Source organism: Notothenia rossii (genome assembly GCF_949606895.1).
Source record: "Notothenia rossii genome assembly, chromosome: 2".
In the NCBI taxonomy this organism is placed as follows: domain Eukaryota; kingdom Metazoa; phylum Chordata; class Actinopteri; order Perciformes; family Nototheniidae; genus Notothenia; species Notothenia rossii.
Window position 1 is genome coordinate 22,824,389 of NC_136904.1, and position 18,016 is coordinate 22,842,404.

Genomic DNA, 18,016 nt, shown 5'->3' on the forward strand with positions numbered 1-18,016 from the left:
CACACACACACACACAAAATGCTTAAAAAAGCATTTATATTTCTTGTTGGCTTACTGACAATGTTATGGTGCATTTGGAACCACTCACAAGCATACATACAAAGTGAGTGTAGGTGTTTTTGGGAGACAGTAAAGGACAAATGCAATGCAAATTGTCTTTTTTCCCAACCCCTACTTACAATTCAAACACACATGTACACAAGTAGACTAATACACACCAACAAAGCCCCTTAGACACCAGCGCTGCCCCAAAATACACCAAGGCCTGAGAGTAGAATAGCAAACCAATATGCTCGTCCCATTTGTCTCAATCGTCCTGCTGTCTGCTCGGTCAGTCTTAGGGTCTCAATGGGAATACAGAATAGAGTGCAGCTTTTTACACTTACTCAGCTCATCGTACTCAGTATCTCTCTGACCTTTGTGGACTTGCTAGGTGGACTTGATACAATTACCAATCATTCAGTTCAATTCCACAATGAGCTTTTGCAATTCTCATTCACAAGACTACTAATGAAATTAACCTTTGCTGATATTTACGCAGTTCAGTGACCCGAACTGCTTAATGTACCTTTTGTTTAAAAGGTTTGCTACTTTGTCAACCTTTGTATTCCAAATATCATATTTCAGGATATTATTTTGGCTTAAATATAAAGATGATGCATTTGAATTTAGTTTAGTTACGCTCAATTCACTTCAGTTCAATTCAGTTCATTTCAAGATGCCCCACAAGAGGAAATGAGAAGGCAAGAATTGCAAGCATGCAACATTAAAAAACTCAATGAAACTTGCACTGCTAAATGAATGTATGAACTGTATAATTCAGTGTCTAATAATGATAATGAAACGACTGGACATCTAGATTGTATGCATCATTCCCCCTCAAATGATCCTGTATCCATTGTGGGCTCTGACTGGCTGAGTACAAAGCAGCTCATACTGGCCATTATCGATCCATTAATTGGAAAGTGGCCCATTGTAGTGAAAGGGCTGGGCAGTTATAGACAGACAGGAAGAGATGGAAGCTTAAGATCAGCCTGGACTCTAATTGGCAGGAAAGAGGTTTCTATGAAGTGGTGTAATGTGCTTTTTATTGGCATGTAGGGGTGGGGGCAGTAGATTGTTGTAGAACTGAGCGACATGCATGTTAATTCTTTATGGTAAGACAAAACTCATGAATACCAAGCTATGGGATTCATTGCTGTATTTCTATTTTACACACTATCAAAGAACAGCCTACCTTTTACCATTTCAAGTTTATTTCCTTAATGGTAAACCATAAAAAGATACCTTCGTTATACAACCCAAATTCCGTGCTCATTTTGTTATTTGCTCTATGTGCACAGGTGCATAAAGTAAATTGAATCCTATAAGAATCAAGCAAAACCTTTTTCTGTTAATGCACTTTCATTCTGATCAAATTCAGTTCCAACAGCTGAGTTCAAGCATGTCCAAGGACATTAATATAAAGACTTCCATCCCTTCTTTTTGAGAAACTCAGGCTGTTATCATTTCAATGCCAAACGATTTCTAACATCTATTCTTCTCTTACCCCATGGTCAAGTTTCAGCCTTTGATACATTCTGTGGGTGTTTTCTTTTAATCTTGGCGAAGGCTAAAGTGGAAAAGAGTGTTTAGGTAGAGATAAAGGTGTTGGCAAAAACATGGAAGGTCAAAAGACTGGGGTGGCCTGTCTGACCTTCACACACCCTTTTTTCATACTGTGCCACTGCAGAGCACGGATGACATTGAAATACTCTATCGACTGTGAGTCAAGCTGTGTGTGTGAAAAAGCCTGGCAGAAGGACACATTACTCACTAAACATGACATTTTACTGCTATCAATTCAGAACAGAGAGTGTTGCACTACATAGGGAAATTATTTGTGTTACTGTGATGAAAACCACAACAACAGAATGAAAGCTATATTTCTAGAAGCCAATAGTTACCACAATTCCTGACTTTACCCAAAACATACTTTATTATTCCTAGTTATTTGAATACAAATGTAAGCACATTAGTTTCATACTACCCGTATGTTCTCTGTGTCTTTACAGGTTTGCATTCCCATTATTAGTAATGTTGACAGCCACTTTTGTAAATGCCAGAAAGAAACGGGGACCTTTGTGACCTTTTAGATCAAATGACAAGACTACAAACCCCTCATACATCTTATTGAAATAATTTAAAAGAGAGAGACAATACTTCCAGCGCCCATGTAATTGATCCATTCTGTAATGCACTACTGCGTACAGTGCTGAGGAGTGTTTGTGCCGTTTATGTATTTTACGTTTTGTACCAGTGTTCCATTAAACTGATGCATTTTGTCATACACAGCATACTGTTTATTTGTGAGGCTGTCTAAGTAAGACTTCAGTATTAGGGTATTAGCGTGTCTTTGTGTGCACAAGCATGCACAGCATTCACATAGCATGAAGCTCCCTGTGTGTGATAAGGTAGCCCCCCATATGGAATAAACGCCACATGGTTCATATAAAAGCCCCTGTTCCTACCAACAATATCTTAGTTTATAGAGAAAAACAAGAATGTCGAGTCTGACAGTCAACAGATTCTCACAGAAATGTTGCGAAAGGAACTAGCAAATTGCATTTACATTTCTGGTCTGGAGATGGTTGGCTGACAAGTTTTCTATAGTCATCAAGACTACTGTCAGTTATTGATCATTTCTGCCAGATTTGGTGGTCAGCTCTGCGGTTTACTCTGGAAAGCCTAATTGGATTTCTTTATGTGGTTAATGAAATGCTCAAACTTAAACGGTATAGAGCTCACATCCCCAGTATTGTATTTACCCTTACTCTGTCTCTACCACATTTCTTTCTGCATAATTAATCATTATGTCACTGGGAGATCTTGTTTCACAGCAGGAATAATTCCTATAGAGCCTGTTACATTCTTTTTTTCTCTCTTTCTTCTCAACAGACGGACAATTTCCCCACTGAGCCTAATTATATGGGTAGCAGACAACAGTTTGTTCAAAGGTAAGGGTTGAGATCTATACCAGTCACTACATCTCAGACCTTTGTTTTATTTTCTTCAATACTCCAAACAGAGTACTATAGCATCAGCAACTAAATTAGATTATTAATAAGATGTTTTCATAGCATGGAGACAAAGAGCATGTACATTTATTTAGGTATTCTCTGTAATACATCAAATATAATCAAACAGAAGATGTGTTGCTTTTTATTTCATCTTCATCTGGCTGGTACAATGTTTTTATTACCTCCAAATCCCATCAATATAATTGTTTCTTGTTTTACCTAAGCCTTCAGGGATGTTCATCAATGTTTCATACTGTCTCTACATTTTCTCTGAGTTCTAAAAAAGGAAAGAGCAAATTCACAAATCTCTTTTTTTGTTCTCCCTTTTTTCGTAATGTGTTTAGCAGTTCAACCTTCAAAGACCCAGAGCGAGCAAGCCTCAGAGACAGTGGTCATGGTGACAGTGACCAGGCTGACAGTGACCAGGACACCAACAAAGGCTCCTGCTGTGACATGTCTGCAAAAGAAGCCCTCAAGTTGAAGGCTACAGGAGTGAAACCACCGCCTTTGGAGCAAGGTGAGCTCTCATCCTTATATATGACTACATGACAAATGAAATATGATGCGCCAGCCAGAAAAAATGTAACCAAATGACTATCAATCCTTTTTTTGAGATTATTTGTTTGAACGATTGAGCTCCAGACTTGCCTGAACGCATCGCAGCGCTCACAATCTCAATTTATACTGGGCTACTTCTTGTCCTCTACTTTGTTCTTTGCACTTTTCTCATTTAGTGTGTGTGTGCGTGTACTTTAGGGTGTGTGCATTCTATACACGTCCTCAGTTTATCAAAGCAGACAAGCCCATTATGTTTTTATAAGCCCAACTTCTTCAGCCTCTCCATTTAGTCCCCCTTCCCTGAGCACCCATCTCTGAAACTTTGATAATGGAACATGGAAAATGACTTAGTGAGCGGCAGGAGATGTAGCTTCGCAGTGTGGTGATTAAATATGAATAATTATTCTAAGCACTATGGGTCGGGCAGATTACACATGACATGTGTAGAACAATAACTCCCCAGATATGGGTTGTTACAGTCCTACTCACCCCAGCTGCCTCACATGATTAGTGCAGGTTGACAGGAGCAAGAAAGCCAAGATTATACATAGGTACAGAAAGAAGTAACAGAACAGGAGGAGGTATGGTACATTTCTCACTGCAGCTTCATCCACTCATGTTCCTCGGTGTGGGCCATTACCTGCTGGGCAAAACAGATATTCCCACAGAAATAAAGATTTAAAGTCTCAGGAGGAAGTATGTATCTCACTGACTGGATCAAGAAGTATAGTGTGCTATACTGAACATGGATTCTGTGTAATGGTGCTATTCATCTAGGGAACAGAAGGGCTGTTTAAGTCTTTGCGGAGGGACAATGACAATTTATACTGCACACTCTGTGCTGCGATATGCATGTCTGACTAGATAACATTTTCTAGCATAAAAAAAGCCACACACGTTGGCAAGAGCAATTGGCCAATTAAAAGCTCCATATGTTTCTCATTTTGAAGATGTTACTATTTAATTGTCCGTGAGGGACTGAAATAATCACATTTATACAAACGAAACACATGACAAACTGAGCTAGGAGTGTTTTGGTCAGTAGTCTGTAAAACCTGTCCAATACTACATTGTTGGTTGGTGTTGACTAAAACTACCTGAAAGTGCCAACTCCAACCTGTCCATCTACCTTTCTGTTTCCTGTGTGTTATCTTCGGTCAGCTTTCTTTTGATGGTCTCTCACGAACCAAAGTTTGTTGCACCAGTACAAAAAAAGACAAACACACACACACTTATGCTGCAACCTGCCTCAAGCCTGTTTTTCACTCACTACTGCCCTCTCATTTATTCTCAAACAACTTTCGTTCTACTTCTTCACCTCTCCCTGTTTGGGGAAATCAATTGATCTGAGATTATACAGTTAACTGGCTGCAGCTGGCTGTGTTTAGCCAATAACATGTGGGCTTAGCTAAGATGTGGGGGAGGGCAGGGACAGAAGGCCAAGGCATGGTGCAAGAGCAGTGATAAGGAGTGAGAGGTGTTGAACATCGCTTTGGCAGTGTTCCAGTTCATCTTTATTAAGTTGCAAAGATACCAGTTGAATGCTCCAAAGCAACAGATATGCCTCACTATGAGTCCATATTTACATGAGAAAACATTATTAGGATTAGATGTTCTGCTCTCAGATTACGATTTCATCTGCTCGGAAAGGCCTGTTTCTATGTTGTATGATCTCCTGCAGTTGAAGATGAATAAAAAGATGGTCACCTTGTGCGTGGTAAGCTCCAGAGTAGTCCCATCTGCTACTTGCTAAGATCATGTACAGCCAGGTAATTTATCATAGTCATTTTAAAGCTAATTAATTAGGCTTTTTAAAACGAAAAATAGATGAAAACTGAAACACAAAATATGCAGTAATGTGCTGCTCTACTTTCAGGTATTGATATCTCTGATTTAATGTAGCTCCCTGTTTGAACACACATTTACTATACACCAGTAGCACAAAAGTATGTCCATTATCAGTTGACAAAGAAAAGGAAAAGTGAGCTTGTCATTTGTCACTGTTCCTGGGGTAGTTTTCCTGCAGGGTTTATTTTCTACACATCTCAGCACTTAACATCTACTTTATATGTCTCTTTCTATCACCCCACCCTTCCCTCCTTCATCCCATCTTAAGTCTTCTGTTCCTCTCCAAGCATCACACTCCCAATTACTCTATGTAGCTCTCTGTGCTTGCCTGCCAGTACTCTGCAGCCTCATTCTCTGGCTCAGTATAAACAGAACTACAAGTGCACAAAGCATGTCATTCAAGTCCCAAAGATTCCCCGAACCTTTCTCGGTCCTACGTTTTTAAAGTCAATTGGTTATTATCCTACAGTCAGTGTACACTTCTTTCACCTTGTATGTATTTAATTGTCCCATCGTTTTTTCTTACTTCTACGTATTTCCCATCAATTTCTCTATTTATGCTCTCCTGTGTTAATGGGCATTGGTAGAACAACCATTAAACTCCCCATGTCCGTGCTTGTAATTGATGTTCTTCCATTATTTGCAGTACGTTTTCTTCTACACAACCTAATCTGGACATCTTTGCATGAGGGACCAGTCTTAAATTGATTAATTAGCCCTGCAAAATCGGTAGCAACGTATTAATTAAGCTTAAGTATATCAAATGCATTTTTTCACCACTTCTAAATGGCGATTAATTGATGCTCTAACGCGTCTGTAGCAGACGTTGGTACTGGCTTGTCTGGCTCCAGCGGAGAGGCTGGCAGCACATCGCTCGCCTCTGTGGAGAAGACTGCCACGGTCGCTATCACAAACAGACAGGCAGCAGTGGCGTGGGGAGATGTGACCCACTGATAGGGCTGTCCGAGGGAATGGAGAGAGAGAGAGAGGGTTGATGGGAGAGGAGGAGGAAGAGCATGGAGGGACGCTGTTCGGGGATACTGTTCAAATGTACCAGGCAGCCGACCTGTCCTAATTAGTTGCGATTAGAGTGTGAAACCGCCTGCCTTGTTTTAAAAGAGAGGCATATGTGAGAAAGAATAGGGGGGAGGTTCGAGGAGGATATGATACTTTGAAGATAGGTTGGATACAGTGAGGAAAGGCAGCATGAAATGTGTTTCTATCAAAATGGCAATGATATTGACTTTTTACCATTGTTTGTTGCAAAGTGAAATAAATCCCCACACCCACATCATCCCTGTAATAAGCTTAAATAAGGGAAGTGTCCTGCTTTGTCAGTTACTCTCAAACATGCAAGCTATGGAACATAAACACCCCAAAAATATGTAGACGCAGATACTGTACACAAATAAAGGATGATGTTGTGTTTTTAATTGTTATCCTATAACAATTGAATGTCTTTTATTTTGTCGATTAGTATCACCAGATTACACAGGTTTCAAAGTACAAAATCAAGCTTATGTATTGCAGTTGATAACTGAGCAATTAAGTATTGTATAATATTGCCATTGTTCATCCTACCGAATTTCAACAACATACCAGCTATCTCAGTGTAAGTATTTCATAGTATGCCGCTGGGTAAAACAAGTGTCCACAAGATTTATTATTTTGTTCTAGGGCTGATGAATTTCCCCACTATTAATTTTTTTTATCTTATCATTTGGATGTTCTATTAAATATAGTTCCCAAAACAATAAGCACAATTTAATTGTTATCATTTAAGAGGTTTTTGAATCCTCATTGTTGAAGTGTGAATTCCAAGTAAGAAGAGGGCGTGACCCTACATTTAATCATCTGTGAAATCATGAGAAAATGAAGTCTTTATATGTTGTTTTGTTTAATAATAGTTGTTCTCTCCAACCAAGCAAACTTAATATTCAGACTTTAATCCATCTTTAATATGCACCCATCATCCACTGTGCAGTCTTAAGCTTAAGACTCTAGCATTACTGTACTTTCCCAAATCGTTTCAACTCCCCACAATATCAGTCTTTCCTTTCTTCTTTTTATATGCAGCAATTAATTTTGAATCAGTACTGAACCTTTGATAAAAGAAAATTGCAATTCCAAGATGAATTGACTGGTCAGAAGTCAGATCAGATGCCCTTTTCACACTTGCAGCCATGGCAACCTCTATCCTGCTCAGTTTGGCCTTCAATAAACCTTTATCTGACTGTTGGAAAAGGGCATACCATTCAACATCATTCATATTTCATGCACAGATTAATGCAGACAACGTTTTCAGAGCGTGGGTCGTTGTATATTTCACCTATGATTTAAATTATTCTGAATTTGTATTCAAAAGGCAGCACGATCACTCAAGTTCACTGTTTACAAGCATGTCATTATTTTTACAAATAGTTCACATAGGCCAGTCTAGTTGATACATATTACAATTCTAGTTACATCTGTATGCCTTTTGTTGATAAGCTTATGTTTTTTTATTTATTATTATGTCTGACTATTTGCACCTATCTTTGTTTCAGACTTTATATTGCTTTTAATGTGAAATTATTTTGTGTTTATGCAAATGTAAGAAAAGAAAGGACAATAAACCGATACAGAAAGAGAGAAACACTGAGTTCAGACACAATTGAATCTCAAAAAACAATTGAACAAAGCAACACACAATCTGGCTGCTGACAGACTAGCTGCTTGAAGACACACATCTTCTGAACAATGTCCAGTGAGCATTGATAGATACACAGCCAGAAAGTGACTCACTCATCAAACTGACTTTTAAACAATAATTCATGAAATGAAAACTTTAAAAAAATGAATTATGGCTAAAAAAAGTGGGTTCCCATTTGTCTTAGGTTTGATGTGTACAGTTGTTCTGGTATTACGATGAATGATATGCATACCTTTCATACACTTTGTTCATATGATCAAGAGGCTTTTAAGCAATATTGCATACAAAAATCCCAGTCCTTAGTGAATTTACATATTATTTATAACAACAAACATCTTATTTCATTGTTTTATTCTTACATAGAAGCCGGTTGACAAATGTACATTTACTTCCCCATTAATCATTACAGCAACACATTTGTTTTATCAAAAAAGCTCAAATTGCATCTATTATATAATGTCTCCTAAATACAAGTTAGTGTAATAAACGGAAGACTCCGTCAGGGGGTACTCTCCGTGGCAAAGAGGGCATCCTTAATGTGCTATTTTTCACACGATGTTAAAGTAATTGTTCCGCAGGTTAATGGACAAACATCTGCCGAGAGAGTGGCTTCATTGTGAGAGCATTGTAATTAGTTAGTTTACAAACATTGCTCCAAACAAGTAGCATATGGAGGAGTCATGGTTTCATCACATCTGTCTGATTAAACATGATTAATTAAGGCCATCGGATTTTGTTTACAACCGTTGTTTCAGTGAAAACATGTACCTGCCTCATTTCAGTTGGACTCCCTTAGAGCAGCATGAGAAGAATGTTACATAGCTCCTGCGTGTCATTATATGTTCATTATACTTTTTAAAGTGCTTGACCTGGGTAGTTGACTAACAAAACATTTAAGATCTGAGAACAGCAGCCATATGCTCATGTTTCTTATAACTCTTTGTGCGAGCCATTGAACAGAGAGGGTTTCTCTCCGGGCCGTTCATCTTCCCTGCTGCTCATCTTCTCAGTCCTCCTTGGCCTGTCCCTGGCCGGGCTGATTCATGGCACCATCACCGGCTGCTCTCCTGGTTGAGAAGTGAGAACCATCAGCAACCAGGACATTTCCAGGAAGCATCACTCAAAATCAAATAAGATTTGTGAGTTGTGTTTATGTGCCTATAGATGTGTGCCAGATTGTGTGTTCACCCCATTCTTAGCGGATATGGTGGTATCGCACAGCAGTGAGGCGATTTGCGGCTAAGCTAGTGGAATCCTGTTGAAAGCCTAAAATCTTGTGGGGTGAAGGGAGGGGAAATATCACAGTCTTAGGATTTCTTCTCTCTCATTACGGAAGATTTATAGGGATTAATATATTTTCTTTAATACACAAAGTGATTTTCAATTCCATTGTTATGATTATGGTTCACGAAGGGTAATGTCCAGTCCTGTACTCGGTGTGTTCATTGGGCTGGGCTGGCTGTGGGGTGTGATTTCTAAACCTCAGCCCCAATGCATAGTGGCTCACCCCCTGATCCCCATTCAGCCGTTGGAGCCTATCTCGAGCACTGTGGCACCACGGCTTTGGAGAGGATTGATGAATATCTCGGACTCTTACCAATTGGGCTATATATCTCTGGCATCATACCTTCAGCCTGGTAGCGGCAGTGAATAATTATGGCATGTTTATAGAAGCAATGAGTACAAATGTCTTATTTGACTCTAAGAGCCATTATAAACTCTCATCATAGCATGATTGAACTCCTCATCTTTTACAATAAATCGCATTAGATACCATTGAGAGGGCTTTTCTCATGCACCTTCCAATAAGGGCGGCCGCCCCTAAATGCAAGCTGCCCAGATATTTTCCTCTCACCGCTCTGTAATGAGAACATTAGAGGGTATTAATTCAAGTGTGCGTTAACTCATATTAGAAAATGAAAAAACACACAGAGCCATTAAATGCTGTGGAAATGTTATTCAAAGCCCATTAAAAAAATGTTTTGTCTCGCAGAGTATTAGTCCATAGTGGTGATTCAAATTAATCACTCTTCATCCGTAATGTTAAAGTTTCATCAACTGATGCTCCAGGGAAACCCTCAGTGACATTATTATTGTTTCTTGATTTTTTTTCCAGCTCTTTGAAAAACAGATATTACATGCACATTTTTAAACACACTTTTTATGCTGAACTGTAGATCAAGCTGGAGATACTTTGTTGTCATTGTTGTAATCAGGAGCCTCACCTGCAGATGAATTTGAATGCGTTTGCTTTAATGCCTCATTTCTGTGTAAAAGAATTCAGTAAGTAAATCCGGGCGGTTTGCCGATTTTGCATATCTCATGTTTACAGTTTAAACATGCACACAGACTTGCTTGCTGTAAACACCCTGGTAACCTACATTACACGCCAGAGTTTATGTTTTCACACCGGTGACCGTTAACTGCCAAAGTAAAAAAACTGTGAAACGTGTTCTAACAGACATGTAAGAGAGATTCCCCAAAGCAACATCAGTTAATCAGTTTCATCATCATGACAGACATGTCTATTCTCCCAGTTGTTCTCTTTTTAATCACATAAACAACAATCTTGTAGATGTGGTGTCTGTGCTAGAAATCTAATTAATAACTTTGTGTGGCTGAGCCCCATGGCTGTTCTTCCTGCATGTTTTTGTTGAACCTCTCATTGAAAAGCTTAGTTACATTTGTGATTACAGCACACTCACTTACAGTATGATGCTTCCCCTAGACCAGATTCAGAGAGTGGAGATGTTTACGCTGTTTTTACGCTTATGAGTGGTACCAAGTTAGCTTTTACTGAAAACAAGAAACTGGCTCAGAATCAGGCTTGTGCAGCCTCATGCTTGTGCCTTTGTTTCTGTTAAATACACACACTGACTGACACAAATAACTCCTATGAGTGATCCATGGCTGGTTTGTAAAAGGCTGAGCGGATGTGTGATATAGCTGCTACAGTGCATTTACACTGTACTTTTTTATTGTTGCTTTGTTGCCGCTTCAAGAAAGGTGGTTGTGGGGTGTGTAGTGACAATGTTTCTAAGGGTTAAATGAAGGAGCACTCCTAATTTAAGTTAGTTTGTTGTCCCACTACCTCTCAAAGAGTATGTGTGACAGAGCAGCAGAAAAGCTGTTCCAGTGTCTGTTCTCAGTGGGTGAAACATGTTGTCCAGCACAGAAGTAGGGAGGATACTACAGAGCAGATTATAAGGATACAGAACATCGTCACGTCCTGGACCAGAGCCACTCTGCGGCCATCTGTCCTCTTTCCATGGACAGCAGGGCGTGTATGTGTGTGCGTGTGTTTATGTGTGTTTCTAGACATTAACCACACTCTAACACATATGTTTTTTAAGCCTTTTATGTTTCCAACGATTATTTTCAGTCATATACAGTACATCACCATTTTCATCTCAAATTTGATAGTTGTTTTTTAAAAAAGACTTTATAAAAAGTACAACTTATAAGATGCCCAATGAACAGATGCACTCATTTAAATGAATGTCTTGGTTGATTAGTATTTGTCTTTGTTTTCAATGTTTAATATGCAAAATATTAGTAGATAGGTAGGAAAAAAACTGTCAAACTGTTGAATAAGTAGCAGCTTTACTGACCTGGCAGACGACAATGTGATATCAAATAACTTACACCTTTAGAATTTTTGTTTTTTATCTTTACGTGTCACTGCCATTTTCCAGTATTTTAATAATCACTATGAATTAGCAAAATGGTCGCCTCACTGCATATTTTCTGTATCTCAATATAATTCGATATAATTGACTATCTTCTATGCTCAGTATAAGTGGCATCTTGCTACTGACAATGTATACTTTGCTAACCTTGATCCAGTGGAGAAGGGCCATCTGTAAAATATGTACCGGTAGTTGCATTAATATGTTTTCATATGAATTAACAAGGACACCCACAGTCAGATGATACCTCTTCTAAGGTTTGTGTTACATATTGCTTTGGTTTGATAAATATTGCGCCCATGGTGGCTAAAATGGAAACAGCAAAGTGGCAGATTGCTATATCAATTTTACAATTTGGCCATTTACAAACAAGGGAAATTGTTCTGCTTTGAATATCTGAAAATGGAATGCCTGGTGTACTGTAAGTCTCCTAGACAATGAATTTAGCACAACTCCTATTGAATCAGTAAGATACAAGTGAAGGGACGCTTTGTCCAGGCTGTTTCCTTTGCTCATGTGAATGAATATTTGTTGTGCCCTGGGGAATTGTTTCTCCATGTTACACTGCATCAGGAACCAGAGAGATAAATGGGCCTGGCCTGTCCAAGGCCTCAGGACTTGTCCTCTGCTCAACCATAACTAGTAATGGCCTTTCAGCCGCTGCCTGCAGTGCTAAAGATAATAGATTATTTGAAGAAGAGGAAATGCTAAAACAAAGATAGGGGATGTGGTTTATACAATTAAAGTGGATGGGATGATCAGAAAAAAGACACATTTGATTCATAATTTATTTGATATAGAGGAATAGTAGTTCATGTAGTAAATTCAAACTTAATTAAGGGAATGGAACAAATACAAATCTAAAAAGAGGGACCTCAACAACTGAAGGGAAAACCGTGTCAAACAGTTCATGATAAATCAGATGATGAGAAGAAAGAGAGATCATGGATGGATGGATGGATGGAGGAAGAGGGGCGGGACAGCAGGCGGGCTCCATGGGAGATTGGCTTAAGTTTGCATGGTTCCGGGCTCCCTGCAGTCACTGAGCCACCAGTTCAAATTCAAAAGAGAAACCTGTCAACCTCAACACATGCCCTGCTTAGACAAGCTTGAACTTAGTCAAATATCCAGATTCGCCACAGTGTTTGTACCAGTATGTTCCTGTCATTACGCCGACCCCTGCAGCTGCACTACATATGCGTTAAAGCATTTGCACCATAAATAGTACTCTGCTTCATCTGTGTGGATGGTAATACAAGCTAGCTGTATAAATTAATAAAATATCTCTGTGTGGCACTGTACCATACACTGTCTCATAAGGACAGAGATTGAGAGAGAGAATGTGTGCGTCTTAGTGAGTATGTGAGGATAGAGACTGGGAGTGTTTTTCTCAGATAACCCCAGTTTGTTACTTTTTGATCCTGCTAAATTAAGATAAGGGGCTTGGTTAATTAAACTGTCACATGGCAATACCTTGAGGAATTGCGAGGCCAACACAGCTTTAATTGGGTGGCTGCTATTGTCCCTGCGCTACCTCCCATCCCTGGGAAGCAGCCCCATAGAGGGGAAAAATCTTCACCCTCGTGGCTACTGGCAAAGGATGGAAGAGTTAAAAGTATGATGGGCTTGAACATTTAAATGAAGAGAGGTGGGGCAAAGACACGGTGATCTCATCTTAAATGTGTAAAAAATTAAGGACCCTTTTCAAACCAAATAAAATGTAAGACACTAAATACATTTTAAACAGAACACGCGATGCCTATGGCAGCACAATGACAGGGTGAAAACAGGGTTAGACTTAGGATAAGAAGTGTTTAATTGCTGCTTCATTATGCACAAATGTTAGTTGTGTAATTTTCTGTACATTGCAGTAATCTCTGTGGTGCATTAGTTGCAAAGGCAGGTCTCCAAAGCCCCACGGACAATGTCAGCAAGCTTAGGATGCATCTGTAATTACCAGCAGCCAATTAACAGCTGACCGCACCATCCCACCTCAAACCGCAACAAAGATCTATTATGGAGATTTAGAAGGCTTGCAGTGTAAACAACTAAGTGTGATGGATCTTCATACAGAGCTTATGGTTATTTGTACCTCCGCTTTTGGTTTACTCACACACACACTTCATTGAAATTCAGACCACGGTGGGTTAGACGGTTGGATGTGTTGCTGATGTCTAGGTTTTTTCTGATACAGGGTTTTGAAGAGAAAAACACTCAACCTTTGCATTTAGCTCTCAAACGTTAGCACCAGATTCACTCTTGTGTTTATGAAGTGAAGCAATACATTATTCAAGCTGAATTTGTTTTCCACCTATATACATACTTTCCAAAGCACCACACAATGCATGATACAGTATGTCGGCAGCTATATATCATTTAGTTTGAGAAAAATAAGCATTACTGAGATTATCATGAGATCTTAGTAACATTGAAAGGTTTGTACTGCCAAAGGAAGTATCCTCGATAGCATAGTGCACATTCTGGGGAGATATTTTGAAAACAGTTGCCCATCTGTCCTTGAAGGTGATCAAAATCTGCCTTGATTAACAAGTAGGAAATCTGGTTGATGGTCCCCTGTGCCTTCTCTCATCCCCTCCCAAGTGGGGATCAAGAGGATGAGGTTTGAGCCTAGGGGTAATCTAGTTCCCTAGATTGTGATAATGCTGCTCAGGATGATCATGTGGATGAAAGCTGGTCCTTGGTGTGCACATGGCTGTGTGTCTGTGCTTACGTATACTTGTGTGCCTGCATGCTGGTGCTCAAAAGAGAAGAGACAGACAATAGAACAAGTGAGTCAGTGAATTAGAAAAAACACATAAACAATGGAAAATACACACTCTTTGTGTTTCCGTATCCAGGCAACCACATCAGGATTCAGGACTTATTGAACAGGTGATTGCCACCATTTTTATTTTTTCAGTTAAGAGCTGCTAAATTAGGACCACCTGTAATATGGGTTAAAATACAACTACCGGTATTTCAAGTGACAATAGAATAAGCCAAATTCTACTCTGCACAGAAGCCTATTTTATTTGTCCAATATGATAACCATTTGCAGTGTGAAATGTAGTCAAAACATTTATATTGAGTGAACTTCCCCTAAATAACTGCAAGACTAAGCCTTGATTGTTTTTTGTTTTTTTCTTGCAACTCACAAACAGTTTGTGAAATGACAGTGAGCTTAAGCTCTGCTAAATCTCATTTTAGTTTTAAGTTCCCTGTTGTTCCGCGTGGTCTCTTCCCACCCTGATCCGTGTCTGGTGTTGGTGTCCAGCTGTTCCGTCAGCACGACAAGTGGTTCAGGAAACTCCCTCATTGTTCACTGACCAATCGCAAACACACCAGAATGCTGTCAACGAGCATTTTCCACCCAGTGGTTTGCATTTGCCTGCACCTGTGGTTTTAGCCCAGAGGGCAGAGGAGGCAGGAGGGGGGTGGCAGAATGGGGAGAGGCTGGGCATTGGGGTGGAAAGGCAGTCGGGGTTGGGATTAGGCTGTCTTTCTGTCTGTGGAGATTAAAAGAAATAGATTTCATTGTGAGTTCTCCCCATTTTGTCATGTTTTCCTCAAAACGCATCAGAGGACAGCTGAGCCTTACCTCCAAAATTTGCATTTTTGTAATTTGCATGAACTCATTGGAGCTCGGAGGCAACTTACGGTTGCTTGTGCACGTAAGCATGCATGCGCGTTAGTGTGTGTCTGGGAATGTGCTTTGTAATTTGACAAACAAATATGTGTGTGTGTGTGTGTGTGTGTGCCTGCATGCGTGTGTCCAAGCCCCTCTGGAGTCCATTAATCCCAAATCTAACAGACTTACTGCGGAGGCATCCTGTGATGTGTGCTGAATCTCTCTCTGGAATATTGGATTCTGCTTCCATAATATTCCCTTCCCTTTCTCTCATCAGGAATATGATGTTATGTTTTTTCCCCCCCATGATACCAGGATTTTCCACCGCGACAGGTGGTTGCCGTGTTATGAGTTTGTTTACAATTCAGGTGTGTTTTTACCAGTTCTCTGATCTGATCTGTAATGTTACATCTCTGAGCCCTTTTAATCCTATTCTTATCTTGTGTAAGCCTTCTAATCTTTGACCCTAATCTTAAACCACCACATAGAATGGGGTGGCGTGGATTGAGAAGAGTTGTTTTTCTCACCTTCAAATTCAATGCATACATTTGTCAGAGCGAGCGGGGGTCCTCTACCCATTGGGTTTTATTTTTTCACAAGCCGATACTGAAGGAATGTATTGTTATGCATTTCTATTTATTAGTGTTTTATTGCAGTGGCCGGGTCTTGAACCCTGCCTATGTTAAAGCCTTGTGCTCATACCCAACCAGTCTCATGAGTGAAACTGATGGAGAGCCAAATAAAGTATAAATTAGATAGTGAGATGGAAAACGCATTTCTATTTGAAATGATTATCCCCCCTGACGGCCAGACTAATAGACCGTTATTGCATTTCCTTCAGTTTCTTTTAATCTAATCATACTTATAAACAACGAGTTAGAGTGTTAGTGTGTGTGCATGTTTATCCATTCAGAGACACAAGCAGCCAGTGTCTAGACGGCAAACACCAATTTGGCTGGGGCACAGGGGAACATCAATGCTAAAGCAATGTTGCTGAAACACTAAGCATGTTCCTCAGTCTTTCATGGAGAGGAGATGGTAGTGACAGACAGACTGCAATAGGAGGAGGAGGAGGAGGAGGAGGAGGAGGAGGAGGAGGTAGAGCAGAAATAGACGAGAGGTTGGCAGAGCTCACTGTGGCTAATACATCCAAAGTGTGTCAGTTAGCTCTCTCTAAATGTGTTAGGCCCCGGGGCTGAGAAAGCCAACACCATCGACTCAACCTACCTCTCTCCACCTTTCCACTTAGCCTCTGTTCAACACCCGCCAATATCCTTAGGGGAGCTACACTGCTGTTCATTGGCACGATTGATCAAATGCCTACATGTTAAAGGGTGCAGTTTTCTTATTGCACATATTAGTCTCATGAGTACACATGCTGAAGGATTAATATATAGTAGTGTTTTGCTATGCAGCATGGATGGTACATTTACAGGAGGTGAGCATTCATACTTCATTTCCAAACTCGGCAGATGAAGCACTAAGGCAAGCAATCCCATTTGAGGTAATGATACTGTGACTTCACACAGTACTGGTGCCAGGTATCATACAAAGAAGAGAGTTCAGTGATTTGAACTTAACTATGCTTATATATTATTAGTAGAAGACAGTGTATATCTTTAATTCAGCAAAGAAAACAATTAACATACCCCTTTATTTCCCAACAACATGCATATTTTGTATTGTCTTGGATTTGGATTTACACACAGATAATACACATAGTCAAAATGCCTGACATTTAGCTCCGTGAGTAGAAGATGTTTAGGAAAATATTTGGACACAATAGTAATAAGATATAAGATATCATGGTGTCAACACACAAACGTAAATATGTCTGTTGAAAACATGATTCCTGATATTTTCTTTGTCTGAAACAGTTTACGTAACTCCAAGTCAGCACCAGCCTTGGCCAATCATTAGACTCAAGTGTCAAGCCTCATGACATTTTCCACCTACCTACCCTGTGTTTATTGAGTTTGACCTGCTCCAGCCAAGAGTGCCGCTAGTGGCAGCTATTTGTCAAATAAGCATTACTTGCTATTTTTTGCATGTTCTTGATGCAGTTATATATTCTCAGTCAGAGATGAACTGAATTCCATGTACAAAAGCTGATCGCTAAAAATAATCATGGCCATTTGATACCACATACATCTATAGCAATATGAACTACTGTAAACTGTGAGGGCTGGGTATCAGAGTGATGGTTCTGTTAAGAGAGAAAGCAGAAGCAGTTTCCCTAATCCTACTAAAGCAGTGCACATGGGAATGATTACTTGCACAAAGCCATGACACCCTGAGTTGTATAAATCCCTTTTGTTCAAAAGAGAGCGACAAACAGAGCCGCAGACAGAGAGGGAGAAAGACAATAAAAGAAAGTGATTTAATTCAGCAAATGTGACAGGATTGTGTGATGTCTTGTGGATCTTGTTATTGTATGGATCGTCTGAATGACGTCTCGACAATCCTGACAGTGTTAATCCTTGTTGTTTTAGGCCAGTTATCAGGACAGGGCCACCGCGTCTCTTTTGCACTAAGTCGGTTA

General features: G+C 39.8%; 1 protein-coding gene across 2 annotated transcripts in view; it reads left to right on the top strand.

Moving 5' to 3' along the window:
- The window catches only part of pcdh17 (protocadherin 17), a 48,086-nt gene that overhangs the window by 14,866 nt on the left and 15,204 nt on the right, over positions 1 to 18,016 (top strand). For both annotated transcript variants that reach the window (XM_079665534.1, XM_079665535.1), the window contains exons 3-4: positions 2,938 to 2,996; positions 3,404 to 3,576. In XM_079665534.1, coding sequence (XP_079521660.1) covers positions 2,938 to 2,996; positions 3,404 to 3,576 — 232 coding nt within the window. The remainder of the gene's footprint in view (positions 1 to 2,937; positions 2,997 to 3,403; positions 3,577 to 18,016) is intronic.